Source organism: Scardinius erythrophthalmus (genome assembly GCF_964197995.2).
Source record: "Scardinius erythrophthalmus genome assembly, chromosome: 6".
Lineage (NCBI taxonomy): Eukaryota > Metazoa > Chordata > Actinopteri > Cypriniformes > Leuciscidae > Scardinius > Scardinius erythrophthalmus.
In genome coordinates this window covers 11,108,742-11,135,945 of record NC_138226.1, presented here as the reverse complement: position 1 = coordinate 11,135,945, position 27,204 = coordinate 11,108,742, and the positions used below count along the sequence as shown (strand labels likewise).

The following is a 27,204-nucleotide window of genomic DNA, read 5'->3' as shown; positions in this document are numbered from 1 at the left end:
TTGATGTTTATTTTTATGACAGGAGATGTGATACTCCTCCTGAACCTATAGAATGGGTAAGATGCATAAATGAAAATGGTAAGACAAATTATTTAGTATGTTTCAGTGTATTAAATATGTTTACTTCTTTAGTAGGTCTACGGAATGAATACAGTCACAGTGTAGGCATACTCTTCTTTTGATTTAATGTGAATAGACTAGCATCCGAGAAACACAGTGAATTCTACTCTTGTTACCGAAAACATTTTAATGTTATCTGTCATATTTAGAGAAGACGTGACCTTAGTTGACTTTATTGGCCTGAAGAGTTCATTAGGGCTTCTTGAGGACTAAAACCCAAGAGGATGCTTTCTGTACACGCTGTTGAATACATGCTGCCAAGAATTTCAGCTATTTATAAATAGGCCTAAAGGGTGATTCAAAATTGTATGGGATATTACATAATGATTAAATGACAGGTTATATTTATTGAACCACCTACAATTTATGATATAAACTAATCGCAAAATCTGTATTTAGCTTTTGATGTAGGTATTTCCTGCACTTATGTGCAAGATTGCTCATGCATTTAATCAGTCTTGGAAGTTCAGATGGAAATGTAAGAAAATATAGGCCTACTGTAAATTAAAACTAATATGATGGTTGAAGCATCTTCAACAAAAGGCAAATCAAAAAGCTAATTTATTGATTTATGCAGAGCATAAAAATGCATAATCCTGACATGTTGCACATCAGGATTCCAGATGCAGCGTATTCATCTGCATTAAAACAATAGTAATAAAATAGTAGTTCAGAATATTTGCATAAATGTTCTACTCTCTTTAATTCATGCAAACAAGTAAAGGTAAATAAGAAACCAAAAAGATATAATGTAGCAAATGTACATGCCAAATCAACATTTTGTATTAAAAATAATACTAATTGAATTAACCTTTAAATATATACACTCAGCATTATGATATTTCTGGGTATATGTCCAGGGGGTCTTGAATTAAGCTGCTAAAGATATTTTAGCATTTCTATGCTTTGCTTGTATTTGTATCTTTCCTCATTTGTAAGTCAATTTTACCAAATGAATTTATGTAAATATGAATGTAAATGTGGGTTGCGTTTGGCAAAGACTTCACAATTCTGTACATCCTGCAGATTTATGCTTGGGTGTCCAAATGGGTTTATAATTCAAGACACTCTTTTGAGTTCAATAATTTATGTTATTTACTGTAATGCATCACAAAATACAAAATTGTACATATTTTGCATAAGGTGAACACTTGTTTAAAATGTGTCTTTTTTTTTATTCTGTCTATTTATGGAAATTGTATCTTTTATAATGTAGACTTTGTATATTGTATAGGCCTATGGTGTAAAATTGTTTATCATTCATCAATTGTTCGAAATGCAGATTGTTTCAAATATTTGCTGTATTTTTGACAAGAGCAGAAAACAACTATTGCACCTAATAAGGCAGGGAGAAAAAAAAAAGGAAAAGTGGGAGTGTCTAGGACGGAATGAGGCAGAGGAAGGGGTGTAGGAAGGAGGCTGGCTATGCATCACTGTGAAAGCAGCCCAGACTGCGGCTCTGTTTTCCCAGCCCTGCACACGCAGCAGCAAAGACTCAAAGCCCATCCTCCTAATCTGATGTTTGTGTATCAGACGTGCTTCAGTCCGGTGAGTTCTGCTTATCCTCTTTTCCTGTGTCACTCCTCAATATTTGCTTCAGCCCTCTCCCGACTCTCTTTGCTATGTGTTAGGAGAATTACTTTGTCAGCATTTACTGTTGTTAGTTTCCTTTCCTCATTTGAACTAAAACTCTGTAATTGCAATATTTTAGGATTGTGCACATTTCAAAACAAATTCTGTTTTTGCTAACGCCTCATTTAGGGTTTAAATCACAGTGAAGACTAGTAATGCTGTATAATATCCTTTTGTTCAATACAGAATAATGGCAGGAAACATTTAAGAGCTAAATTTGATTCTGCTTAATCCACTTGGGATATAACAGAACATAATGATGGTGCCAGCAGAGGATCGTGTGGATCTCAGAGACATATTTAGCCATGACTCATGACTCAGTATGTCACGCCTGAGGGCACTTCACTTTTGCCTGGATGAACTTGTTTTGGGTTGGGGTTTTTTCCCCACTTTGGAGGAATATGCTAGTTTCCTCCCCATTGTAATATAGGGAAATTAGTTATGCAATCAGCCTATTTATAGATTTTATTTAGCCTGTGCATGTTTTCACTGAAGATGAAAAAAAGCAGATATGACAACATGCAACAACAGTTTGAAAGAAGCTTGTGAGCTCTTGTCTCACTACAGCACAACACTCGTAAGGAGTCACATCATTCACACCTCAAGGTGAAACAAGCTGTAAGTGGGACTTAAATGCATAATATATCTAAGTGTACAGAATACAGTAATGGAGAGATGTTAACATTGAGCTATTTCAGTTCAAAATTCTCAGCAGTCTGTCTTTTCCTTTATTAGCCTATTACCACTATAGTGATGTATTAACAAAAAAGTTCCTAAAATTTGAATTTTTGGTGAGACAGTGATGTACTTTGTGTCTGCAGAAAAGGTGCATTATAGAAAATGGAATCACCTCAAACATGCTGTGAGTAGACAGACGTTTTGTGTGTGTGTGTGTGTGTGTGTGTGTGTGTGTGTGTGTGTGTGTGTGTGTGTGTGTGTGTGTGTGTCCATTTTAAATAAGCTTGGTCTTTCTGAACATTACTAATGTCCATTTCTCGGTTTCTAGCAGGTGGACAGAGTCATCAAAACCTTGAAGCACTGAAGGCAGGGATGTTTTTACGCAAGGTGAAGTCTCGTATGTGGAAGCGTCAGCGGCACTACAAACTTCAGGAGGACTGCAAGACTGTCGCATATAAATCCAGCTGGGCAATAAACTCTTATTCTACCTGTATGTCACTAATGAGTTGATGTTTTTAGTAATTATCATGGCTTATAGTAATCATGTTAGTTCATGTCTAGTTTTAAAGATTGTGTGCCTAATTAATTCAAGATTGAGCTAAAAATGACTGATTTTGTTAGAAAAATATAGGTGGCGTGCCAAAAAAACACCCAAAAACATTCAAACAGACTTATATGAGGTATAGAACAGGGATGGGCAACTTCGGTCCTGGAGGGCCACTGTCCTACAGATTTTAGCTTCAACCCTAATCAAACACAACTGAACAAGCTAATCAAGGTCCTCAGGATTACTAGAAAATTACAGGCAGGTGATTTTTTCAGGGTTGGAGCTAAACTCTGTAGGACAGTGGCCCTCTAGGACCGAAGTTGCCTATCCCTGGCATAGAAAATAATTGCCTAAAGGTTAGAAATTATCCAAAAGGTCTTTATGATGAGGAATAAAAGTAGACACGTCAGGGAAGTAGATCAGATGACAGTAGTTGGAAATCCACCATGACAATGGTTTCTGAAAAATAGACTTAAGATGAATATCTTCATCTGCTTCTAATGATATTAAGAGCGCCATTGGTTCAACATGCACTACAATAGTAAAGGAATGAGCAATTGGTAATTTGCTTGCTTTTCAGGCACTATAACGTTTATTAAAAAAATAAAAACTCAGAAGGAGAGCTCTGAAATATTGAAGAAAAATCTTTACTTTTTCCCCCCAGTCTCCATCAGTGATGTGGAGGCTGTTCGTGAGGGACATCAGTCGGAGATGCTCCTCAGTGTAGCGGATGAGTTTCCCGCTGACCGCTGCTTCACACTGGTGTTCCGCGGCCGCAGAGGAAACCTGGATCTGGTGGCCGAGTCAGCGGAGGAAGCTCAGGCCTGGATTCAGGGCGTAAGAGCCCTCATGGAGAACATTGAGAACATGGATGAGAGCACCAAACTTGACCAGTATCCTTGTTATAAAAAAAGATATTTTCTTCCCTTTTTTATGCTATATTTTTGCGTCAAGTTCTGATCATTATTATATTTTATGTATTTATTCAAAATATTAAAACAGTTTGATAGATAGATACATATAGATAGATAGATAGATAGATAGATAGATAGATAGATAGATAGATAGATAGATAGATAGATAGATAGATAGATAGATAGATAGATAGATAGATAGATAGATAGATAGATAGATAGATAGATAGATAGATAGATAGATAGATAGATAGATAGATAGATAGATAGTCCAGCTGTTTTCAACTTATATTATCAACCTCAACCACTCCATTCAGATGGATCTCAGACTGGTTTTCGAAAGCAGATCGGAACAAGGATGGCAGAATGAATTTTAGGGAGACAAAAAAACTGCTGAAAATGATGAACGTAGACATGAACGAAGAACATGCATACTGTCTTTTTATGGTGCTTAAGTGTTGTTTATGTGATTTTGCATCATAAATTTTCATCATGTTGAACCTGTTCATCATTTGTTGATGTTTTGTCGCAGAGGGCAGATAAGTCTGAGTCAGGAACCCTGGAAGATCAGGAGTTTGTGGAGTTCTATAAGATGCTCACCGAGAGAATAGAGGTGCTGGATTTATTCCAGGATTATTCCAGTGATGGACAGATCTTGTCTCAGTGTGATCTGGAGGAGTTCCTGCGAGAGGAGCAGCTTGAGGGGGAGGCCAGTTATGAACATGCCCTTCAGCTGATTGATCGCTATGAGCCATCAAACACAGGTAATGATAACCACTACTATTCAGTTTATCATTTTTGGGTCACACAGATTAGGGTCCAATTCTCTCTATTAATTAACTATTAACTATTACTGTTGACTTTTGCCTCAATAAACTCCTAATTACTGCTTATTAATAGTTAGTAAGGTAGTTGTTAAGTTTAGGTATTGGGTAGTCTTAAGGGATGTAGAATACAGTAACTAGTTAACAATAACTAGTTAATAGTGAGAATTGGACCCTAAAATAAAGTGTTACCAATTTTTGTAATATATATTAATATTTCCTCACTCGTTAATATTTAATCAATGAAATAGTTGATGCCCTGTTGAAAAAGGGGTATGATTTAAATAAATTCTGATAAATTTTAATTAGATTTTAATGTATGAGGGAAAATAAAACATTTAGCTGAAAGTTGGCTTAGTGTAGCATTTTTGTATAATGTATATTTTTATTATACAAAATAATATATTTTATGATATATTTTTTATTTATAATATTTAAAAATTATTATTATTTCAATTATTAACTATTATTTTAATATTTTTTCCCCAATAAAAAATAGTTTCAGACTGAATAGTAATTGGTAGACCCCTGCAGTACCACCGTTGGTCCCCAAGGGATCATGACATGTACCCACTTTTGAAGACCCTTGCTTTAGATTTACAAGTATGAATATTCAATTAATTTCGGAACTGGTTGGTTAAAAAATTAAAAAATTCAATTGAAGAATTATTTGCATGCCGGTGAAGAAAATTAATGGAAAATACATCTGGGTCCTCTAGCTATTAATAATGGAGTAGTTGAGCACTTAATCTAGATCGCTGGCCAACGGTGAAGTGGTTCTTTACATCATGATTACTGAGTAACAATGGAAGTTTGATCAGATAAGAGGCTTCATTTTGTCTTCTTGTACAGCCAGAATGAATCATTCGATGTCAATCGATGGGTTCCTAATGTACCTGACGTCTCCTGAGGGATCCATCTTCAATCCAGAGCGGCAGGGCCTCTTTCAAGACTTGAGCCAACCTCTTGCCCACTATTACATCTCATCCTCACACAACACTTACCTCATGGAGGACCAGCTAAAAGGACCAAGCAGCGTTGAAGCCTACATCCAGTGAGTTCTACTTATTTATGGTAATACAGCCATGTGTGTAATGGTGAAGTGGCTCCAGTGAAGCGCACTATGAAGGAGTGAACAACAAAATCAGTCTTTAATAATAATCCAACAAGAACAAGCAGGAGATTTCAGTAGTAATAGTATAATAACCACATAAAGACGGAAGTGAGACCGAACAAAGAACTGAATGAACTGAAGGCTTAAATACATAGAGTAATCGACGGAAAAACAGAACATGTGCGTAAATTAGGAACTATGGAAACTAATGAGCACAGGGAACTCAGACAAACCAGAACAGGGAAAACAGAAGCAAAACACAATGAAACAAAACAGAGTAGAACTGCACGTTACAATGTGTCTACTTGATTACACTTATCTTTGATGATATTATTTGTAGAAAAGGATTTTATGAGCATGTAAGTAGTAATATCTCACACACACACGCTCTTAAAAATAAAATGGAGGTTTTTGCAGTTCCCCAAAGAACCTTTCAGTGAAAACATTTCACAAAATACTCATTTTTATTTATTGTAAAAGAACATTTTAATAATCTGACGAACCTTCTTTTGTTTGAAGAAAAGGTTACATAAATGTTAAAGGTTCTTCATGGAACCATCGATGCCTATAACAAACCTTTATTTTTAGGAGTATGATAATAGAGTGTTTCTGTTCACTCACTGTAACTTCAGAGAAAACATGTGTTTGCTTAGTTGAATACATTGTGCTTTGTTCTCTGTGTTCATAACTGTGGTTGTTCATTTGTGCTGGGTTGAACATCTGAAGGGCTCTGAAGCGAGGCTGCAGGTGTGTAGAGGTGGACTGCTGGAATGGAGCGAACGGGGAGCCGGTAGTTTATCATGGACACACATTCACATCTAAGATTCTCCTCAAAGACGTGATTACTACTATTGCAAATTATGCCTTTAAGGTGATCTTTATGCCCCAACACTTGTACAAATTCATGATTATTATTATATAGTATTAGCCAAATATAAAAAATATAATTATTAATAATATCTATTAATAATTATTAACCATGTTGTCAGCATTATTAATATTAGTACCAACATTAGTATTTATATATATTTCCATATAAATTATTTGCACCGGTACATTATAATCTGTTGCTAGATTTCTTAATCTTCCCATCATTCCTTCTCTCAGGCATCTGAGTATCCACTCATCGTGTCCATTGAAAACCACTGCAGCATAGAGCAACAGGAAGTCATGGCTCGACTTTTCAGAGATATCCTGGGAAATATGTTGCTGACGAGCACAGTAGACGCCAAAATGGCCAGTGAACTCCCATCCCCAGAGGTGAGCTATAAGGCCTTTTAGTGATAGTGATAGTGATAGTGGTGCACTTAACTCAACTGCTCTTATTGACTTCTGTCTGAAAAACATGGATGACTCACTTGGATCTTAAAATAATGTATGGTCTTATAATTATTAATACATCGTTAGCTAACTGCGTGATTTGTATATGTACTTGGACACAGTCAATTCTGATAACAGATCACTCTAAATTGTAATGTAGACACATGCATTTTCTGTAAAGCTGCTTTTAAATGATATATTGTGAAATGTGCTGTACAAATAAATGATAATTGAATTATAATCATAATACGTATACTGCAATGGGCACTTTCATTAACTATTGATGTTCACATATGAAAAAGATGTGCATCACCTATTGTTGGATTTGGATATTAATTTGTTTTTAAATATCTGTTAAAGGTACATTATGCAGTTTCCGTTTTTCTCAAACAGCGACCCCTAGAGTCGCTGTGGAGTACTTGTATTTAACGTTACTGTCGTAAATACCACTCATGCAGAGCCGTCGTTTTCTTTTCCTTGACTCTTCCAACCGCTTCCTTCATTTTCCCCGTCGACTCTGCCATGATTCACGTCTGAAATGCGTTCTAGTGTCTTCCATAGAGGCTGATTCATATGCTGTTGATGTATGTGACATTGTGCCGTAAAGCAAGTCGGGATTCTCACAAGATTTGTCAGGGCGCCACCTCTCAAAGCTGCATTGCTGTTTTGCCAGCGGCGTTCCCCCCCTGCTTTGCTATAGGGATGATTCGCCCCACTACGAGTTTGTTTACCATAGAAATGATTTCGAAGCTGTTATATTAAGGTACAAATCTATGTGTCTTTAATAAAAGGGATGACAAACATGTGCATTTGTTGTCTCATTTCTTTCAGGCACTTAAGAGGAAGATCCTGTTAAAAGGGAAGAAGATTGGAAATGAATCAGAGAGCCTCACAGATGAAGTCAGTGATGAGGACGAGGCAGCAGAAATGAATAAGGACTGTCCGGCATCGGAGAGTCCACCAACAGCAAAGGTAACAGTGGAAATATTGAGAAACTGAGAAAAAGCTCAAGTTATTGTTTTTGTTTAACATTGTTTTTGATTGCTTGCTTTTTCCCCTATGTAGAAATCGAAGCAAAAACTATGCAAAGAGCTCTCAGACCTGATGTTCTGTAAGAGCGTACATTTCCACAGCTTTGAACATTCCCGCACTTCTGCTAAGCCTGATGAGATGTCATCGTTCTCTGAGTCTAAAGCCCGTAAATATTCCAAGGAAGCAGGTCAGAAAGTTTTTTTTTAACGGCTAGTTTGCCCAAAAACTGAAAATCCTGTCTGCATATATTCAAAGTTATGTTGTTCCAAATCTGTATGCTGTTATGTTTTTAGGAGTTTAATCAGCTCTTTACCTTTTCATTTCTTTACAAAAATATAAACAGTATGTAAAGTGATGAATGATAAAATTCTGAAATTTTGTCAGGTTCAGATTTTGTTCTGCATAACACCAGGCAGCTGACAAGAGTGTATCCAAGTGGAATGAGAACGGATTCATCAAATTACTGTCCACTGGACATGTGGAACATGGGATGCCAGATTGGTCAGTATGGTAGATATTGAATTACACACCATTATGTCAGTACTAGAGAGTGGAATAATGGGTGCATGGCAGACAAACGCTCGATGAAAAAAGGAGCAGGGAAAGATGGCTAATGTGTTGTAAAGTGGACAGTGTATTTACTGTAATGTGTTCCTGATTCGTAGTGGCATTAAACTTCCAGACTGCAGGAATGGAAATGGATCTTAATGATGGGCTGTTTACTCAGAATGGCTGCACTGGATACGTTCTAAAACCTGAGATACTGTGCAACAGAGAGAGACTCTTTGATCCTGAAAAACCTGAGGAACGTGAGGATTACCACCCTTTACTCTTCTCTGTGAAGGTATTAAACAATATTTGTGTTCCTTCTGCCTTTTCCCTTTGAGATTTTATTTGTTGATTGTTCTTTGTTTTTTTAGGTTATTAGTGGACAACAGCTCCCTAAAGTAAGGCAAAAAGAATGGTCCATTGTAGACCCCCTGGTAAGGGTGGAAATTTATGGTGTTCCTCTGGATCAAACTAAACAGGAGACCAAATACATTGACAATAATGGTGAGGAAGTAAAGATTAAATGCTCTGAAGTGTTGCCAAATAATTTCAAGATAGACAAATGAAAAATTTTGCATTTGTACAAAACTGTTAAGAGTTCAATATGTAACTTTACCGTGGAAATATACATTTACAGACCATTGGAAAACTTTAATTAATGCTACTTGCAGTGATTTTTTTTAATTATTATTTTTCATCTGGACAGGATTCAACCCATGTTGGAATGAATCGTTGCAGTTCACAATCCACACCCCTGAGCTGGCACTGGTGCGGTTTGTAGTTGAAGACTATGATAAAGCATCTAGGAATGACTTCATAGGGCAATACACTCTTCCTTTTACCTGTATTCAACCAGGTAGGCCATTTTAACAAAAGAAAAAATAGTTTCAGTCTCATTCACTAACTATGCAAACACAGCATTTGTGTGAATGTTTCCAAACAGAAAACCTCATTCATCAATGAATTTAAGATAAAATTGAGAACCAATTGAAACTACATTTACACAGGTTCCAGATGGCATTAAAAAATGTGGTGTGTTTATATATCCTCTTGTGAATCCGGCCGAAATTTTGTGGGAAAATCTTTTCTGATCACATAAGAATGCTTGTATGCAATTATTAGTGAATGAGACCCAGTGTCTTTAGGCCTATGCTCTGAAATAATACACAATTAATTTGGCTTTCTTGCAAATAAAAAGTTTCTCTTTCCAGGATATCGCCATGTGCATCTGTTGTCCAAAGACGGAACGAGTATCCATCCATCCTCCATCTATGTTCATATCAAAATCGCAGAGCTGTGATTTCACAATTCCAGGAGTTTCATTTACAATGGTTGAAACTTGTTCTGAAGAGCTAATATTTCTCAGACAAATCTGTAAATTGTAAAAGGCAGAGAAAACGTTTTGTGCTTTATTTAAACAGCAATAGTATAGCAATTAAAAAATAATAATTAAGAGTACCTCAATTGTTGCATGGTGTTTGTAGTGCCTTCTCAATGAAAAAAAAGACTCTCGTATGGTGCAGAAATGTTTATTTGGTAAATGCAGATTTTTACTTTTATTTAATCTATGCAATATTGAGCATACTGATAATCAGAATATTTATTTCCTGTTTGAATGTTACACAATAAGGGTAGAATGCAGGTTGTACATTATTATTTGGATTTATGTAATTGAGTACGGTAAAGTACCTTTTATAAATAACCCAAAAGCAAGTGTTCAAAGTAAATGTATCTTATGCTCGTATTATGAACATGCCCTGGTAAATATATGTTTTTATTGTCTTGAAGGAATAAACATACTGAAATAAAGAAGTTTATTACGTGTGGTTTGAGGGTTATGAATACAAAGACATGTTATACTTTCACATGATCAACAAATGTCACTTGAAAAAATGAATACAGAAACAGTGCATGGTTACATGTCCCATGCTGTTTGCATGTGCTATAAAGCAGTTTGCTTATCCTCTTGTCTCTCTTCTTCCTCAAGCCATGTCTTCTGTGTACCCATACTAGAGGCCTCTTGGTCTTTACCCACACCATCTTGGACAGGCAAGTCTGGATGGTGTCTCTGAAGGTGCTTCACAACCTGAAATTTCTGTTTAGCCCGGTAGGGACAGTAGAGGCATTTAAATGGCAGCTGATTGGTGTGGGACAGGTAATGATGGCGGAGACCCGCAGGCCAGCGGAACGCCCTTTGACATACGGAGCACACGTAAGGCCGCTCCTCACTGTGCTTTCTCTGGTGTGTCTTGAGCAGAAAGCGCGTCTTGAAAGCCTTTCCACACTTCTCGCATATGAAGGAACGCACGTCTCTGTGGCGTGTCTCCCGGTGGATGCGCAGGGCATCGGCACGGTTGGTGCGGTACTCACAGTCCTCACATACGTACGGTTTGGCACCTGTTAGAAACGAGGATAAAACATCAAGGTGTGCTGGAACTTTACAGTTAGAGTAAGTTAGACTATAGCACATACCTGTATGTCTTGTCATGTGATACTTTAATTGGTTGACCCATTTGCATTTGTAGCCACATTCTGGGCAGAGATATTTACGCTCCTCCATGTGAATCCTCATATGATACTAAAATAAAGAGCATCAACAGAATTGAAAGTCATAACCCAAATCCCCCAACCTTGAATCCCCATCTTAGCGAATAATCATTCATACCTTTAGTCTTGAAGGATCAGCACATGCATAGTTGCACATCTCACAGTGGTAAGGTTTCTCTCCTGTATGGATTCGAATGTGCCACGTGATCTTCTGTTTGTTCCTGGTGGAAAACTTGCATTCGGTGCACTTAAAGAGACAGGTTCCTCCATGTGACCGTACATGCTGGTCAAACACCACTTGGTGGGTGCAAGAGAAACCACAAACATCACACTTCAGAGTTTTCTCCTCTGCTGGGCCATCTTCATGCTCATCTACCATGTGCTGGACCAGAAGAAGCCTTTTATGGGTGCTGAAGGAACAAACCAAGCACTGATGGTTGATGGCTATCTTACTTTGTTTCTCCGGACCATCTTGAGGATCTTTTGTCTTGATTTCAGAATGTTCACGCTGCACATGTGCTTTGAGAGCAGCTTGGCGGCAGCAGGTAAAGTTACACTGGGTGCAAGACAGGCTGTTAGCATCTGGATGTGCTCTGTGGTAGTGCTGCTTCAGGGCAACTTCAGAGCTGAAACGTGCATCGCATTGGCTGCAATTGTAGGCAAGATCACCAGTGTGGCAGCTCAAGCTGTGGCGATTTATGTCGTTGAGGTTATATGCTCTGTAATCGCAAAGTGAACAGAAGTGCGTTGCCTGTTTGTCATGAATGCGTTGATGGTGTAAGCGTAGTCTGGACGTGGTGCCGAAAGTTTGGTCACAGAGTTCACAGCTATGTCTCCCAACACCTGTGTGCAGGGACTCATGGGCCTCCAGCCGATAGCGACGAATTGTGCTAAATGAGCAGAAGCGGCAGCGGTGAGGGCGGACTCCCTCATGCTTCACGGCAACATGCTGTGTCAGGCAGCGCTTTTGTTTGCAGGTAAAGGAGCACAGATTGCACTGGAGATTACCAGACATTTTACCTCTAGTAACCTTCTTGTCTTTCTTATGACCCAGAATATGATGGTTGAGAGATTTTTCTGATTTGGCAACAAATGAACAGTGTGGACACTGTAATTCACCTGGTTTTAAACAGCCCTTTATTTCATGGCTTGCTAGAGCTCTCTTCTGATGACAGAGAAAAGGACAGTTGGGACATGAGAATCGAGGTTTGGGGTTTTGAGGTCTCTCTTCTTCTCCTGAATCTCTTTCTGAGACATTTGCCCCATCTTCCTCCTGATCATGGTCTGAGTCGCGAGGATTATCCTCTTGCTCAAACTGCTCTCCCATTTCAGCCAGATGTACCTTATGGGTGTTTCCGCTGCATGTTGCACAATGCCGATCTATTGTGACTTTCCTGACAGATGAGAAAGGACATTTTCTGCAAGTATACCTACCATCATTCTCAATATAGCCAGAGGTCTCATCATTTACAGATCCCTCCACTTCCGCTAGCTTGTTTCTAGTCCCGACAGTTGCCTTCCCTCCTTCAGATGTGCTTGAATCAGTCTCATTTACTACAGTTATAACAGAAGACAGTGGGCCTTCGTGTTCAGCTGAACCTTTTACTCTTGAATCTGTAGAATCAGTGACTTTAAAAGGTTCAGATTGTTTTTTGAGGGATCCTGTTTTATGAGTCAAACTCTGGATTTGTATAGATCCATCACTCCCTGAACTAGCTACACAACTCCCTGATTTACCTACAGTGCTTGCTAAATCAAACTTCTTTCTGCCCCTCAGCAGGCATTTCCGGAGGCGATGGGTGTTCAAAGAACGTTGCTGTTTAAAATTCATGCCACAGTCCTGGCAACGTAATCCTGCTTTCATGACCTGGCAAGACGACTTGCAGTGCCGGATTAATGCTGCATGCTTTCTGGTCACATAGGAGCAACGGCTACACTGAAACATATTGTCCCGCGTCTGGACAACAAGCATCTGCACCCTGCCTTCTAGTATGAGTGCTTCAGCCTGGTCTTTATCCTGTTTTCTCATTACCTGCAGACGACTCTCAGAAGCTGAGGGCTCTACAGAGTTATCCTGATGGAGTCCCTCCCTGCTCCTTACAGTTTCTGTCACTGGTGGCAGGTCTTCAGAGTCACTTTGATCCTCACAAGCTGCATCCTCCTCAACTGATGGTTCTGGGAAGTTCTGGTGGATTGTTTGCAATGTGTGAAATCCAACATGACTCTTAACTTGTGCATCAAATGCAGTGTCCTGTATGTTTACTGTCTCAACAAGTATCATTTGTGTGCTATTCGTGCTGGTTTGGGAAGTAAGAACTGGGGTGCTGCACTGTTCTTCATCATTTGGATGTCCTTCTGAAAGATTACTTGCCTCTTCTCTTGCAGACTCAAAACCAAGGCTGACTTGCCGTACTAAAGTAATTTCCTCAGTTTGTTCAATAGTGGCTGCTATTGCTTCTTCCTCATTATCATTTATAGACATATCTTGTGAGTCATCTATAGTCTTATTAGACTGTTTTGTATTCCCTGTTTCTTCCCTGTATTCTGAATCTGAAGTCTGAGGTGCTCCGGTTTTGGAGAAAAAGTTGTGTGTCAAATCAGCAGAGCTCTGCTCTTTCTCTTTCTCTGCATACTTCTCAAGCCAGCCCACATCACCTGGCACATATCCGTGAGATTTCTTTTTGTGCAGGAAGAGGCCTGTGTTGCTAAATGTGGTGTAATGGCAAAGTGCACAGCGGAACACGCGTGTCCGGGTGTGCCTGCAGTTCTCGTGGTTATGCAGGGCTTGCCGGTACTTTGTTGTGTAAGGGCAAAACTTGCACTGGTAAACAGGAGGTTGGGGATCTATGATTGTGGAGTGCTTCAGCTGCATGTGGTTGCGCAGTTCAGTTTTTCTCTTGCAGGAGTACGCACATACCTCACAGATCAGGGATTTTTCCTGGTGACGGAGTTTATGGCTGTTCAGCTGATCGATGCGGTGGCAACGATATGGACACTGATTACATTTGTACCTAAGAGAGAAGAGACAGTTCAGTAAAATAAACTGTAATGTTGTTGTTTTTTTAATCACATTTTAATTACAATCAAGGTACAAACCTCAGATCTCCTGCGTGCTTACGCATGTGGACACTGAGATAGTGTTTCCATTTCGTAACATATCCACATTCTGAGCACATGTGCTGCTTGTCACTGGAGTGCGTCAGCATGTGCTTTGAAAGGTACGTTTCATCACGGCATCTGAAGTCACATTGCGTACATTTGTGGGGCTTTTCACCTGTAAATACAAATGTTAAATATGTCTAGCCATGGCCAATAAGTAATTCGGAAGGAATAGTCCATTCAAAAAAAAAAAAAATGTATCATAATTTTCTCACTGTCATGTCATTTTTAAACCCTGTGTAAAACGCAAATTAAGATGTAAAGCAGAATATCCACGCTGCTCTTTTCCACAAAATAAAAGTGGATGGTGATTAATACTGCCAAACTCCAAAAAGTACAAAAAACACTGTAAAAGTATCATAAAAGCAATCCAAGTAAACTTGTGTGCTATCCAGTATTTCAAGTTTGCTGCAGCCAAACTACAGCTTTGTGCGAATCCTATGAAATTTGAGAGCAACAGCAGAAGGGAAGATACCTACATTTCACTTGGTTCCTTACGCAAATATATTGCATGACTTCAGAATACTTGGAATATATCACACAATTTGTATGGACTACTTTTGTTACAAATATGTATTTTATTGTATGGAATCAGAGGTGGACAGTAACAAAGTACATTTACTTGAGTACTGTACTTAAAGGTGCTCTAAGCAATGTCACACGTTTTTTCGGCCAAAACATTTCGTGTCACATACAGCAAACATCTCCTCACTATCCGCTAGCTGCCTGTTCCCTGAACACACTGTAAAAAAACGCAGTCTCTGTAGACAGCCCAGGCTCCAGAAATGGCAAGAAAAACAAACTGGCCCAGCCTGGACCACGAAACATAACAAACAGTGTTCCAGCCAATAACCAACAAGAATGATTTGGGGGTGGGGGTTGGGGGGTTAGTGCACGTGCACATGAAGGGGGGTGTGGGGAGTGGAGGAGAGAGAAGAATGAAGAGGGAAGTTAGCTAGAGGAGAGATGTCCTAGACAACGAACAACGACCATTCTCAAGAAAATTATATTCTTGAGAAATTGATATGGCCGACACACGACCAAAGAGACGACGTTCCGATGAACAAATAACAAAGAATAGGGAAAAAGAGAAGGAGCGCGAGAAGTCCCGAATTTACATCGGAAAAGCGTTCAAAAGGTCGGAGGGTCGAACTAGCCTCCGTTTTGTTTGACAATACTTTGAGCGTCAACAAGAAGTGACGTCACCCAACATGGCTTAGAGCACCTTTAAGTACACTTTTTGAGTATTATTTTTTCTGGAAACTTTTTACTTTAACTTCACTACATTTGAAAGACAAATATCATACTTTTTACTCCACTACAATTCTGTCATGGTCCTTGAGTAGAAAGTAGTAACGTCAGTCAGGGGATGATTTTGGTTGCAGGGGTTGCATTTTGGTTGGAAATGAAAGTCGGGTTGACGTAAGAACCCGACATCAGATTTTGGTAGGAAATGAAAGTCGGGGTTGACGCCAAATGACATGATTGCATTTCACTTATTCAATCTCACATTTAATCCCACTACTGGAACTGTGTTCTAGAAATAAATTTGATATTGATATGAGGGTAGGTAGGCAGGCATAGATTCAGAGGTATATAGTACTGTAAGCATTACATACAACAATTCAACAATAATAAAACAATGCATTGACATTTATTTTTGACACTTAATTACTTAAGTATTAAGGACTAAAATTAATTACAGAGTAATATTTGACCAGTTGTATATGTACTTTCACTCAAGGAAGTTGTTTACTTTGTCCACCTCTGTATGAAATATAGCCTAATATCTTCTGTATTTCATGAAAATATTTCATGAAATTATACAATGTTGGAATGGCAACAGTGTGAGTAAATGATTACCGAATTTTCTTTTGAGTGACCTAACCCTATAAGCACTTAAAGAACTATCTAGGGAAACTAAATATCTTACCAGTATGCATCAGCATGTGTCTTTTCAGGACTCTTTTGTGAGCTGTTACAAAGCTGCACTGCGGGCAGTGTTGTGTTTTCTCATTGGCATGAAAGTGACCAACATGTTGATCGAAGTCTACAGGGTTGAGGGTGGAGAAAGGGCAGAAGCTACAGTTCAGTTCTTGTTTCCCTGGATGTCCTTGTCTTTTGTGCTGCTGAAAATGGCTCTTATTTGAGCATGAGAAGTCACAGTGGGGGCAGTGATAAGCCTGATGCATGCGGAAATGTTTCTCCATGTCTTCTTGACTCTCGAAGAAGGAGCCGCAGGCGTGATGACGGCACTCTACGGCCTCAATTTGGTGAGCATCTAATACATGCTTTTGAAGCTGCTTTTTTTCTGTACACTGAAATGAGCAGCCTTTATGAAAGCAAAGCAATGGCTGTCCATCTTGTGTCTTATTGTGAGATTTCATATGGATCTTTAATGCCTGACTCTGACTAAATGTCTTTTGGCAAGTAGGGCACTTAAACAGCTCTCCGTTGGGAGCTTCATCCTCTTGATGCCCGTGCACACTGGCAAGGTGTCGTCGCAGAGAGTTGCGTTCCACCGCTCCGTACTCACATAGATGACACTGGTGCAGTTTCTGTCCCGTCTCTCTCAGCATGTGGATGCGTAGCTTACTCTTGCTGGTGAAATGGTGTTTGCAGGTTGGACATTGCAGAGTGGGGTCGGGAAAGTGGATGCGCATGTGTTCTATCAAATGGGAGCGAGTCTTGAAACAGCGTCTACATTCGGAGCAGATGTGGGTGCGAAACATGTGTTCTGTGCCTTCTGCAACATGTCCCACTAAATGGAAAAATGGGACCTGGTCAGACCTGGGATTACAATTATTTTAATCATAACATTCATGGTACTTACCTTTAGATGGAGACTTTCCTTGGGTAATGGTGGTCAATTTTTTCCCTTTTTTTGTTGAAGCTTTTAATTTTTTGGCCATACTTTTCCTTCTTTTAGATTGCACAGGCATATCTGTCCCATTCATATGAGACAAAACTACAACAGAAAGAAAATAAAACACTTCGTATTATCGACAAAAGACAAATTCATACCTGATATATGTGGGATAATGTATTGTCAGCCTATCATTATTACAAAATTACCTCTTTCAGGATTATACGAGATTTTGTGATCATAACTGGGTGATTGTATAGTATATTTATATACAAATAAACAAACATAAAACATTGATCTGAGTCGTAATTATTTTATTAGGACACAGAGAGATATGGCAGATGTGAATCTAACAACTGACCAATCAAAATCAAATATTCCAGAGCCGCATGCATGCCAAAGGACTATGTCTTACTGAATATATAATTAATAAGCATATTTGTTTTGTATGAGAATCATTGTATTTTACCTTCAGGTGTATCTGTTGCATTATTTTCCAAATGCATGAGCTGTTCTGCATCACATCCAGGCTCTTGTTGGTCCATGTTATAATTCGGGCAAAACTCCACAGGACATCAGTAAGTCAAGAGGGGTAAAACTCCATTACAGCATCAGGACCATGAAGTGTTTCTGTCTCTCAGGGCAACACAACTGTTCGGCATCACCGATGAGACCAATTGATTAATGGTTTATGCCGGAATACCAGACTTGAGATTGAAAGCCGATCAGGGTTCTTGTCAGTAAACACAGCATAAGGACATGATGATTAGCAATGAACAGCAACAGTATACAGTGCGATACATATTATGTGAACATTTAAAAGGAGGTTTTGTTGGAACAAACACGTTTTTATTAAACAGATTTTAGACCTACTGCGCCTAGGTTCGTGTTTCATTTGCTCTGATAAACATAAACAACACATTCACAAGGAAGCGCAGAAGATGGGTTAAGCAAACTGCTCTGTTCAGCATCAAGAGACAATTATAGTGATAACACATTAAATAAAAAACCTTTATTGTACTAATTACTTAAATTATATGATAAGAAATTACCTTCATTTGTTTTGATGGAAACAATGTAAGCGGCGTCATTTCTGGGCCTTTTCTGTTCAAAGAGGAACATTAATTCTGACATAATAATATTGTATACATTTTGAAGAATTATCAATTATAAAATACCCTAAATCTACATTTAACTGTTCATAAGGATACCTAAAAGTGCATAACGAGACTGCGTCGTAAACAGTCACAACGGAACTATTAATGTGAAACACATTTCATACGGAACTATATTCTCGAACAACGGAAATAACACAGAGGTCGCCATGTGATTTGCCCATTTCATTTTAGTGAATCGGTTCTTTTGAACAGTTTGTCTGAAAGAACTGGTTTAAAAAAACCTAATTCAAAGTAGGACTGATTTGTGAATTGGTTCAACCGAGTCATGGAAAAGATTCGACTCACCCAAAAGAACGATTTGTTTACGCTGCAATGAGAGAGAAGGATTGCTTACTGTAGGCAGGCTCTGCTTAATTGCACTATTTACCTGATGGTCACCTTTGTCTTTTTTTTTTAAGTTAACAGAGAAAATGTTTGTAAAATGCGGTGTGATATTTGCACTACCGTAAGTATAGTGACTTTTAAATTCTGCTGTTATTTAAATAAAAATATAGACCTGATTAGTGAAAGCTTAGTATAATGTTTTATCAGTTTCTCATTAAAATGAAAATGGTGTCACCTCATTTGCTCTGAATGCAGGATGCATATTGAATGGAAGGGACAAAAATACTTTTCCTAATTGCTTAAGAGAACCAGAAGACACCTTCATCATGACCCTGTCAGATTTCATTGGAGCCCTGAAGGACAACCCTTACTTTGGGGCAGGATTTGGGCTAGTTGGTATTGGCACAGCACTTGCAGTTGCTAGAAAAGGGGCACAGGTCGGCATGATCTTCTTTAGGAGACATTACATGATCACACTGGAGGTCCCCAGCAGAGATAAAAGTTATCACTGGCTCTTAAGCTGGATCACTAAACATGCGAAACACACCCAGCATCTGAGTGTTGAAACCTCATATATGCAGCATGAGAGTGGGCGAGTCCATACGCAGTTTGACTTCCATCCAAGTCCAGGCAACCACATCATTTGGTAAGATCACAATTTATGAAGAGATTTTTACTTTTTATTACTGCTGGCTGGTATCTGAGTACCCACTAGCATTACCAGTCAAATTGTAGTTCTCCTTATTACACTCCCCATTGCTACATTACTTGCATTCTATATTTGTGTATGTATTTTGATGTTACTTTGGACAGTTTACATTTGATATGTTGCTGATTTGATCTTCCTCTCAGGGATCAAAGGTATCCATCTCACTAATTGAGGCTATGTGTTTCTCAGGTATGGTAGGAAGTGGATTAGAGTGGAGAGGACCAGGGAAAAGCAGATGGTGGACCTGCACACTGGAACACCCTGGGAGTCCGTCACCTTCACTGCCCTGGGTAGAGACCGGCAGATATTCTTCAACATACTTCAAGAAGGTATGTGACTGTCAGCTGAATTCTTTAGAAATGCATTGCAGCCTTAAAGGGATAGTTCACCCAAAAATGAAAGTTCTGTGTCATCATTTACTCACCTTCATGTCGTTCCAAACCCGTTGAAGTTGGGTTCACACAAATGAAGATCTTTTTTATGAAATCTAATAAAGAGATTTCTGCCCCTCCATTGACAGTCTACGCAACTACTACTTTAAAGCTTCAAAATGTTCAATAAAGAGATCCTAAAACAGTAAAAAAAATTACGAGACCGATCGCTTTATATGATGAACAGATTTTATCTAGGCTTTTATTCACATTGATCAGTAAACATAAACAGAAGCTCAAATGAGCCTGCTTGATCATGTGTGAGAACAAACCTCATTGGTTCTTGCAGAAGCTCAAACATGTTGCATGACTAATGGTATTGGTTCTCGCACGTCAAGCGAACATGCTTGAGCTTCCTCACACAAACTGATGTGTGAGCTTATGAATGTTTATATGTGAATAAAAGCCTAAATTCAATCTGATCATAATATAAAGTGATTTTGGCCTAAACCGCTCAATCCATATGGATTAGTTTTACGATCTCTTTATGAATGTTTTGTAGCGTCAAAGTGGTAGTTGTGTAGACTGTCAATGGAGGGACAGAAAGCTCTCAAGTTTTATTAAAATATCTTCATTTGTGAACGAAAGTCTAATGGGTTTGGAACGATATAAGGATGAGTAAATGATACCAGAATTTAAATTTTTGTGTGATCTAACCCTTTAATGATTAATTATGTGTCCGTGCAGCACGTGAACTTGCTTTAAAGCAGGAAGATGGCCGGACTGTAATGTACACTGCACTTGGAGCGGAGTGGAGGCCATTTGGGTTTCCAAGGCGACGACGACCCCTGTCTTCAGTAGTGCTGGAGAATGGTGTGGCAGAGAGGATTGTGGATGATGTAAAGGAATTCATAGGCAATCCTAAGTGGTACACTGACAGAGGTGAAATAGGAAATGATAACTTTTCAAAAAAATCGTTTTTTAACCTTCCATATCAGAACATAAGGCGTGTGCACATCTCTAATGTCACTAGAAAGCATTGTAATAAATAAAAGTATTGCTTTTGTGTTTGTTTTATGTTTCAATTCATATCTAATTTCAGTTTTGTTGTTGAATATGCTTCAATAAGGCATTCCATATAGGAGGGGCTATCTGCTGTATGGACCCCCAGGCTGTGGAAAGAGCAGCTTTATGTAAGTATTGTTACTTTCTTTACAGTTCATGTTACTATGAATGAATAATAGTGTCTTATAAAGGTATGTTTTTATACAGAGTGTAGATTTGAACCTCACAATATTATAGTTTTACTGAGTTTTTACTGAGAGACTTGGTGAGCTTAAGAGACATCTTTCAAAAACATCAAAAAAACCTTATAGAACCCAAACTTTTTTAACAGTAGTGTCTATACCTGCAATGTTATGTATTTGTATGTATTAATCTTTAATAGTCTATGTTGCTAGATAAAATGCAAATACTGCTATTTATAGATGCAGTGAAAATAACATCTGACTTTTTTTAAATGGTATAGTATGGCTGCAAAAAAAGCTATTTTAAACATAGAGCAAAAGTGCAATTTGGAGTCCCAAGTCTTACCATTCAGAATTATTTCAGAACTGCACTGGCAGGTGAGCTGGGTTACAGCATCTGTCTGATGAGTCTCAGTGATCGCAGCCTGTCTGACGATCGCCTCAACCACCTGCTGAGTGTCGCTCCGCAGCAAAGCATCATCCTGCTAGAGGACGTGGATGCAGCCTTCGTCAGCCGGGATCTTCTGCCTGCAGAGAGTATGACTTACAGACTTCTGAATATGTTTATATGCTGAATTATAATTAAATTAAAATAATAATAATAGACAGTGTAATTATCAATCATGATAATCTAGGTTGGGCCCTAGCGTTAACAAAACAGTGGAATATTTTTGCATTTGTAATGTAATTCAAACTTCCTTGCCATGTGTTCTCACAGATCCACTGGCCTTTCAGGGCATGGGAAGGCTCACTTTCAGTGGACTTCTGAATGCTCTGGATGGAGTGGCATCTGCAGAGGCCCGAATTGTGTTCATGACAACTAATTTCATTGACAGGTAAAACTTATTACTGCAACTTGTTCATCATGACTTACACATTACTTATTTTGTTTGATGTTCTTTAGAATGAAAAATATGGATTTTCTTGCCCTTTAGCCTTTAATATTTTTAAGAAGTGCCAATTGGGTTTGTTTTACAAAGCAAGGTAGTGATAGTCAGATGTATTGGCAGATAAATGAATATTTATCAAAATATATATGAATTATATTGTATTTTATATTTAAATGGTTAGTTCACATAAAAATGAAAATTCTGTCAATTACTCTTTCGTCTATTTGTGCTTGAACGGACACATACATGCAAAATTTAATTTAACAAAATACAAAGAGAAAATAACTTTTGTACATTATATATTTACATTTGATTATTCAGTTTCTGTACCTGAATACTGTTAAATTTACCTGAAAAACATAAAGCACTGTTTATTTCATTTGTATCTTGGTTTTTGTGACTAGGTTTCAGGTTCCTCAGGAATTCAAAAACAGGAACAGAACAACTAGTAAATAGTAACATGACAGACAACTGAATAGCACTAAACACTGGGCTTAAATACACAGCAAACAAGAGAGGGTTCATTAACTAGTCACAACTAGTAACCATTGATACAAATGGGCAGGGGACGGAGGAAGACTGAACTAATTAATACTCTGACAACAAAACACTAGAACTGAAATACACACATGAATCAAAACATATGACAGTATTTTTTCGTATTTATTTAATTTGTTTACTATTTTTCTATGCAGATTGACTCACATACAAAATCACCCCAATCATTCTAGAATGATTAATTCTTTCCAAATAGAGCTATTCATCTGGTAAAACTATTTTCATATTGCAATATATATTGCAGAAAAACATGCAGCCCATTTCCAAACTTATAAGACGTTCGTTCATCTTCGGAAAACAAATGAAGATTGATCTGAGAGATTTCTGTCCCTCCATTAAAAGTCTTTTGAACCAAAATTCTGACGCTACAAAATGTTCACAAAGATATTGTAAAATAAATCCATATGAATCAAGTTAATTAATCCAAGTCTTCTGAAGAGACTCGATTGCTTTTTATGTTGAATGGATTTAATTTAGACTTGTATTCACATATAAACATTGATCAACGAGCATGAATAGAGCACTCAAATATGGCAAATGGAAGCTCAGCATCGTTTGCGTGACGCACAAGAACAAACCTCATTGGTTCTTCCTGAAGCTCAAACATGCTGCCATGACACGTGAGAATGAACCTTATTGGTTCTCGCATGTCAAGTAAGGATGCTTAAATTAAATCTGTTTGTCATATAAAGCGATCCTTTCTCTTCAGAAGACTTGGATTAAACCGCTTGATTCAAATGGATTTATTTTATAATCTTCTTATGAACGTTTTGAAGCTTTTTGTTCAATAGACTTTCAATGGAGTGACAGAAATCTTTCAGATTTCATTAAAAAATATAAAATATTTTATATTTTTTCATTAAAAAATATAAAATATATGTTCCGAAGATGAACAAAAGTCTTATGGATTCTTTAATATATAAAATATATTTAATCCATAAAAATATATATTTAGTAGCAATAATATGCATTGTAAATTACACAAAATATATTTTGTTTAAAAAAATCATCAATAAAATGCTCTAGTTTCTGTTAAAATTTCTTTTTGTGTGTGCAATCTTAATAAAATATATTTAAAAAATCCAGTAATAATGAAAGAAGTACCAGTAGTCATGAACACCTGTAACCGTGAACAGTGTGTTTTTCTTGGTATTGGTGATATGGTGTTGTTTCCTTTCTCCCATTTCTCTTTTTTCCCCTCTGTGTGCTGAAGACTTGATCCGGCTCTTGTCCGACCTGGCCGTGTTGATCTGAAGCAGTACGTGGGCCCCTGCTCTCACTGGCAGCTGACTCAGATGTTCAGGAGGTTTTACCCTCAGGAGTCTGCAGCCGAGGCTGAGAGGTTCGCCGAGCAGGCGCTGGCAGCACAAACAGACCTCAGCGCCGCTCAGGTACAAGGACACTTCATGCTCTACAAGACAGACCCGGCTGGCTCCATCAAAAACATTGCAGAGATCAAGCAGTGAAGACCTACAGAGACAATACAGACTTTTGAATGATGCAAACTGAGCAACAGGCGAGTGATAAACAGTGTGGTTGAATAATTCTTTGAAGTTTACACAGTCTGGATAAAGACTCTTCTCACATCAGAGTATTAAAATCTAACTTGTGGAAAATTTGTGTTTGTATATTGAATTTTTTTTTTTTTTTCTGGGAAAACAGCTATGGTAAACACAGGTATATGATTTTGAAAAGGTTCAAAACGTTGTTTGTGTTTGTTCGCTACAACCCTGTAGGAATTGGAACAAAGGGTTAATGTTTTAAAAGGGATAATTTACCCAAAATGTAAATTGTCATCGTTTCCTACGGAGGAGGATTAGGGCCAGGCAATAATAAAAAAATAAAACCATCTCGAGATTAAAGTAATTATAATGCGAGATTAAACTCGTTAAATTTCGAGAAAAAAAGTCGAAATAAAATCTTGAGAATAAACTCATTAAATATCGAGAATAAAGTCGTTGTGTTGCGAGAAAAAACTCGTTAAATTTCGAGAAAAAAAGTCGAAATACAATCTCGAGAATAAACTCATTAAACATCGAGAATAAAGTCGTTGTGTTGCGAGAAAAAAACTCGTTAAATTTCGAGAAAAAAAGTCGAAATACAATCTTGAGAATAAACTCATTGAATTTCGAGAATAAAGTCGTTGTGTTTCGAGAAAAAAAGTCGAAATGAAATGTAGAGAATAACGCATTCGATCAGTGTTCATTGCATAGCCTACTGATATCAACCTCATCAAGGTTTCGTGGTTTCCCAGGATACCATAAGACACATTATTAATCGTTGTTGTTTGTGTACGCCTCCATCCACAGAATGTAACGACTGTAACCATCTATACAGCCATTAATGGCAATGCTGTACGGTTTTAGTTTATCATAGCTTTCCATATGCCAGAGTGTATTTGGGCCAGCGCAAGTGGCGTCTTCTCAAGCGTCTCCTTCGTCGAAATTCCACACCTTGAGGATCAACAAGTTTAATAATGCGTCTTATGGTATCCTGGGAAACCACGAAACCTCCATGAATTTCATGTTGGACAAAAGCGAGTACATCGCGCAAATTGGACTGATTTTTTCTTCTAAAAACACCTAGCCGACCTAGACCTAATGTTCTATTCTTTGTTACTGAAAGAAAGTCAAAAATATAGATTGTCTAAGTGATCTAACTCTGTCATGTCCTCTATCAGGTTATGCAATGAACACTGATCAAATGCGTTATTCTCTAACGTTACATTTCATTTCGACTTTTTTTCTCGAAACACAACGACTTTATTCTCGACATTTAACGAGTTTATTCTCACAATTCTTCGACTTTTTTCTCGAAATTTAACGAGTTTTTTCTCGAAACACAACGACTTTATTCTCGAAATGTAATGAGTTTATTCTCAAGATTGTATTTCGACTTTTTTCTGGAAATTTAACGAGTTTTTTCTCGAAACACAACGACTTTATTCTCAATATATGGGATTAATATCCTGCCATGATTCAAAACTGAAAATAAAGTTCTGAAAGGTTGAAACTAAGTGTTCGAAAACTCAAAATCTTACAAAAAACAGTTTTGCAAGATCGAAAAATAAGATTTGCAAGCTTGCAAAATGTAAAAAAATAAAAATATCTCTGCAAACATTATGTTGTTTTTGAGATTTCCTTCTTCAGAACTGCAAAAAAAATTTTTACGATGTTGCGCAAACAATTTTTCAGAGTTTCAAATTTGTCAGTGTTCTCCCACTGTATTAGTTTGTTTTCCAGGGTTGAAACCTTGTAAATGGTGATCTGAAAACTGGTGTGCGAATGTGTGAAAAAAAAGTTTTGAAACTCTGAAAACAGAGTTTTGCAGGCTTGCAAAGTGGTAAAAAAAAAAAATCTCTGCAAACATAATTTTGTTTTTGAGTTTTCCTTCTTCAGAAGTGCAACACTCTTTTTTTACGGTGTTGTGCAATCATTTTTTCAGAGTTTCGAATTTGTCACTGTTCTCCCAGTGTATAGTTTGTTTTCCAGATTTGAAACCTTGTAAATGGTGATCTGAAAACTGGTGTGCGAATAGGTGAAAAAAAGTTTTGAAACTCTGAAAACTGAGGTTCGAAAGGGCGAAACTTATTACATTACATTAGCACTCCTATTGCATACTATTTTTTCAGAGCTGAGTTTACAACACCCACTTTGCGGAGATACGGCCACACAGTTGCGAGCTTGCGACTCACGTGATTTGTGGCAGCGTTGTCACGCAGCTCTGCTCTGAAACTCTGAAACTCAGACTGAGCGAAAATGAAGCTTCGCAACTTCGCAACTTCAGAAAAAGCCTGGAGGGAGGGCCGTCTGCTCTTGGCCAATGCTTTGATGTCTGCTGACGTACAGTCCAGTCACAAGTCGTATTTACTGGAAAGGTGGGATTGACCGACTGCTCCGCCAATGACGAAAGCCAAAGTATTCATAAACTGATTGCACACTGGCACGTCAAAAGCGTGCGTTTCAGCCAACACGCGATTTGCCAAAAGCGCGCGTTCTTAATGTGCGTGGCCACGGAAACGTGTGATGTGCTATTTAAAACGATCTGCTATTTTATGATTAATAAAAATGTTTTTAACCACTATTTTTAAGACTGCTCCTCCCTGACACCCGTGGGACACTTGCCATTCTACATTTATAACAATAATATCTTAGTCTAAACCTAAAGTAATCTTGAAAAACTACATATAATTTAAAAGCTTTCAGACTCTATTATTCATATTTGAAGACTAATTATCAAAAGAAATGACAGCAGTAGTAGCCTGGCTAACGTCAGTACCTCGTCTCATTCTCAAAATCTGGTCCATGGTGTCCAGGCTGCCTAGCAGCGTGAAAAACAAGGCAGCATGGGGAAACCCAGGCTACAGCAGTAGATAAATGCCTATAGATTCTTCATTTGTGATGTGGAGGCAAACTATAACACGCTTTGATTCTTTCCGTACATTTTTATGTGTTTTAGAGATTAAATTCAAATCAAATATTAACATTTCTGCCCAAACTATTTCTGAATAGGATGTCTATTGTCTACTTCATAAATATTTGGAATAGTATGGAAATATAAGGTTCAGATCACTAAAAAACATATATGGAAATCGAAGAGTCATCGGTGGAGTCTGGATGTCATCT

General features: G+C 37.9%; 3 protein-coding genes across 6 annotated transcripts; 2 read left to right on the top strand and 1 right to left on the bottom strand.

The window, feature by feature from the left end:
• The first annotated feature begins 1,515 nt into the window (after window positions 1-1,515).
• plcd4b (phospholipase C, delta 4b) lies at window positions 1,516-10,532 on the top strand. Of its 4 annotated transcripts, none has more exons than XM_081367735.1 (17): window positions 1,516-1,668; window positions 2,320-2,370; window positions 2,574-2,614; window positions 2,759-2,920; window positions 3,642-3,870; window positions 4,209-4,338; window positions 4,424-4,655; window positions 5,568-5,769; window positions 6,556-6,700; window positions 6,937-7,089; window positions 7,981-8,121; window positions 8,215-8,368; window positions 8,566-8,682; window positions 8,847-9,025; window positions 9,102-9,234; window positions 9,437-9,586; window positions 9,942-10,532. In XM_081367735.1, exons 3-17 carry the CDS (start codon window positions 2,593-2,595, stop codon window positions 10,028-10,030), a joined length of 2,238 nt encoding a protein of 745 aa, XP_081223861.1. In that variant the 5' UTR covers window positions 1,516-1,668; window positions 2,320-2,370; window positions 2,574-2,592; the 3' UTR covers window positions 10,031-10,532. The 4 variants fall into 4 exon arrangements, with proteins under 4 accessions (XP_081223861.1, XP_081223862.1, XP_081223859.1 ...); XM_081367734.1 differs by having other exon boundaries at window positions 1,616-1,668; window positions 8,566-8,691; XM_081367736.1 differs by lacking the exon at window positions 2,320-2,370 and having other exon boundaries at window positions 1,546-1,668.
• znf142 (zinc finger protein 142) lies at window positions 10,247-18,584 on the bottom strand. The gene is made up of 8 exons (XM_081367732.1): window positions 18,355-18,584; window positions 17,772-18,035; window positions 17,270-17,404; window positions 16,370-17,197; window positions 14,374-14,551; window positions 11,396-14,288; window positions 11,203-11,308; window positions 10,247-11,127 (listed from the first exon to the last, which is right to left on the bottom strand). Exons 2-8 carry the CDS (start codon window positions 17,845-17,847, stop codon window positions 10,673-10,675), a joined length of 4,671 nt encoding a protein of 1,556 aa, XP_081223858.1. The 5' UTR covers window positions 17,848-18,035; window positions 18,355-18,584; the 3' UTR covers window positions 10,247-10,672.
• A 135-nt stretch (window positions 18,585-18,719) lies between these two features.
• Window positions 18,720-24,191, top strand: bcs1l (BC1 (ubiquinol-cytochrome c reductase) synthesis-like). Its single transcript, XM_081368520.1, has 8 exons — window positions 18,720-18,925; window positions 19,060-19,450; window positions 19,703-19,842; window positions 20,632-20,826; window positions 21,014-21,077; window positions 21,496-21,668; window positions 21,850-21,967; window positions 23,793-24,191. The coding sequence occupies exons 2-8, from the start codon at window positions 19,131-19,133 to the stop codon at window positions 24,043-24,045; spliced, it is 1,263 nt and encodes a 420-aa protein (XP_081224646.1). The 5' UTR covers window positions 18,720-18,925; window positions 19,060-19,130; the 3' UTR covers window positions 24,046-24,191.
• The last annotated feature ends 3,013 nt before the right edge of the window (window positions 24,192-27,204 follow it).

Excerpts from the sequence above, each read along its gene's own strand:
- plcd4b (XM_081367733.1), top strand. The coding sequence starts at position 2,593 with ATGGAATCACCTCAAACATGCT. Across the intron at positions 2,921-3,641 it reads AATAAACTCTTATTCTACCT|TCTCCATCAGTGATGTGGAG; the intron begins GTATGTCACTAA and ends TTTTCCCCCCAG. Across the intron at positions 8,369-8,565 it reads TAAATATTCCAAGGAAGCAG|GTTCAGATTTTGTTCTGCAT; the intron begins GTCAGAAAGTTT and ends AAATTTTGTCAG.
- znf142 (XM_081367732.1), bottom strand. The coding sequence starts at position 17,847 with ATGGACCAACAAGAGCCTGGATGTGATGCAGAACAGCTCATGCATTTG. Across the intron at positions 14,289-14,373 it reads AAGCACGCAGGAGATCTGAG|GTACAAATGTAATCAGTGTC; the intron begins GTTTGTACCTTG and ends CTTCTCTCTTAG. Across the intron at positions 11,128-11,202 it reads TCACATGACAAGACATACAG|GTGCCAAACCGTACGTATGT; the intron begins GTATGTGCTATA and ends CGTTTCTAACAG.
- bcs1l (XM_081368520.1), top strand. The coding sequence starts at position 19,131 with ATGACCCTGTCAGATTTCATTGGAGCCCTGAAGGACAACCCTTACTTT. Across the intron at positions 19,843-20,631 it reads CTTCAACATACTTCAAGAAG|CACGTGAACTTGCTTTAAAG; the intron begins GTATGTGACTGT and ends GTGTCCGTGCAG. Across the intron at positions 21,968-23,792 it reads ACAACTAATTTCATTGACAG|ACTTGATCCGGCTCTTGTCC; the intron begins GTAAAACTTATT and ends TGTGTGCTGAAG.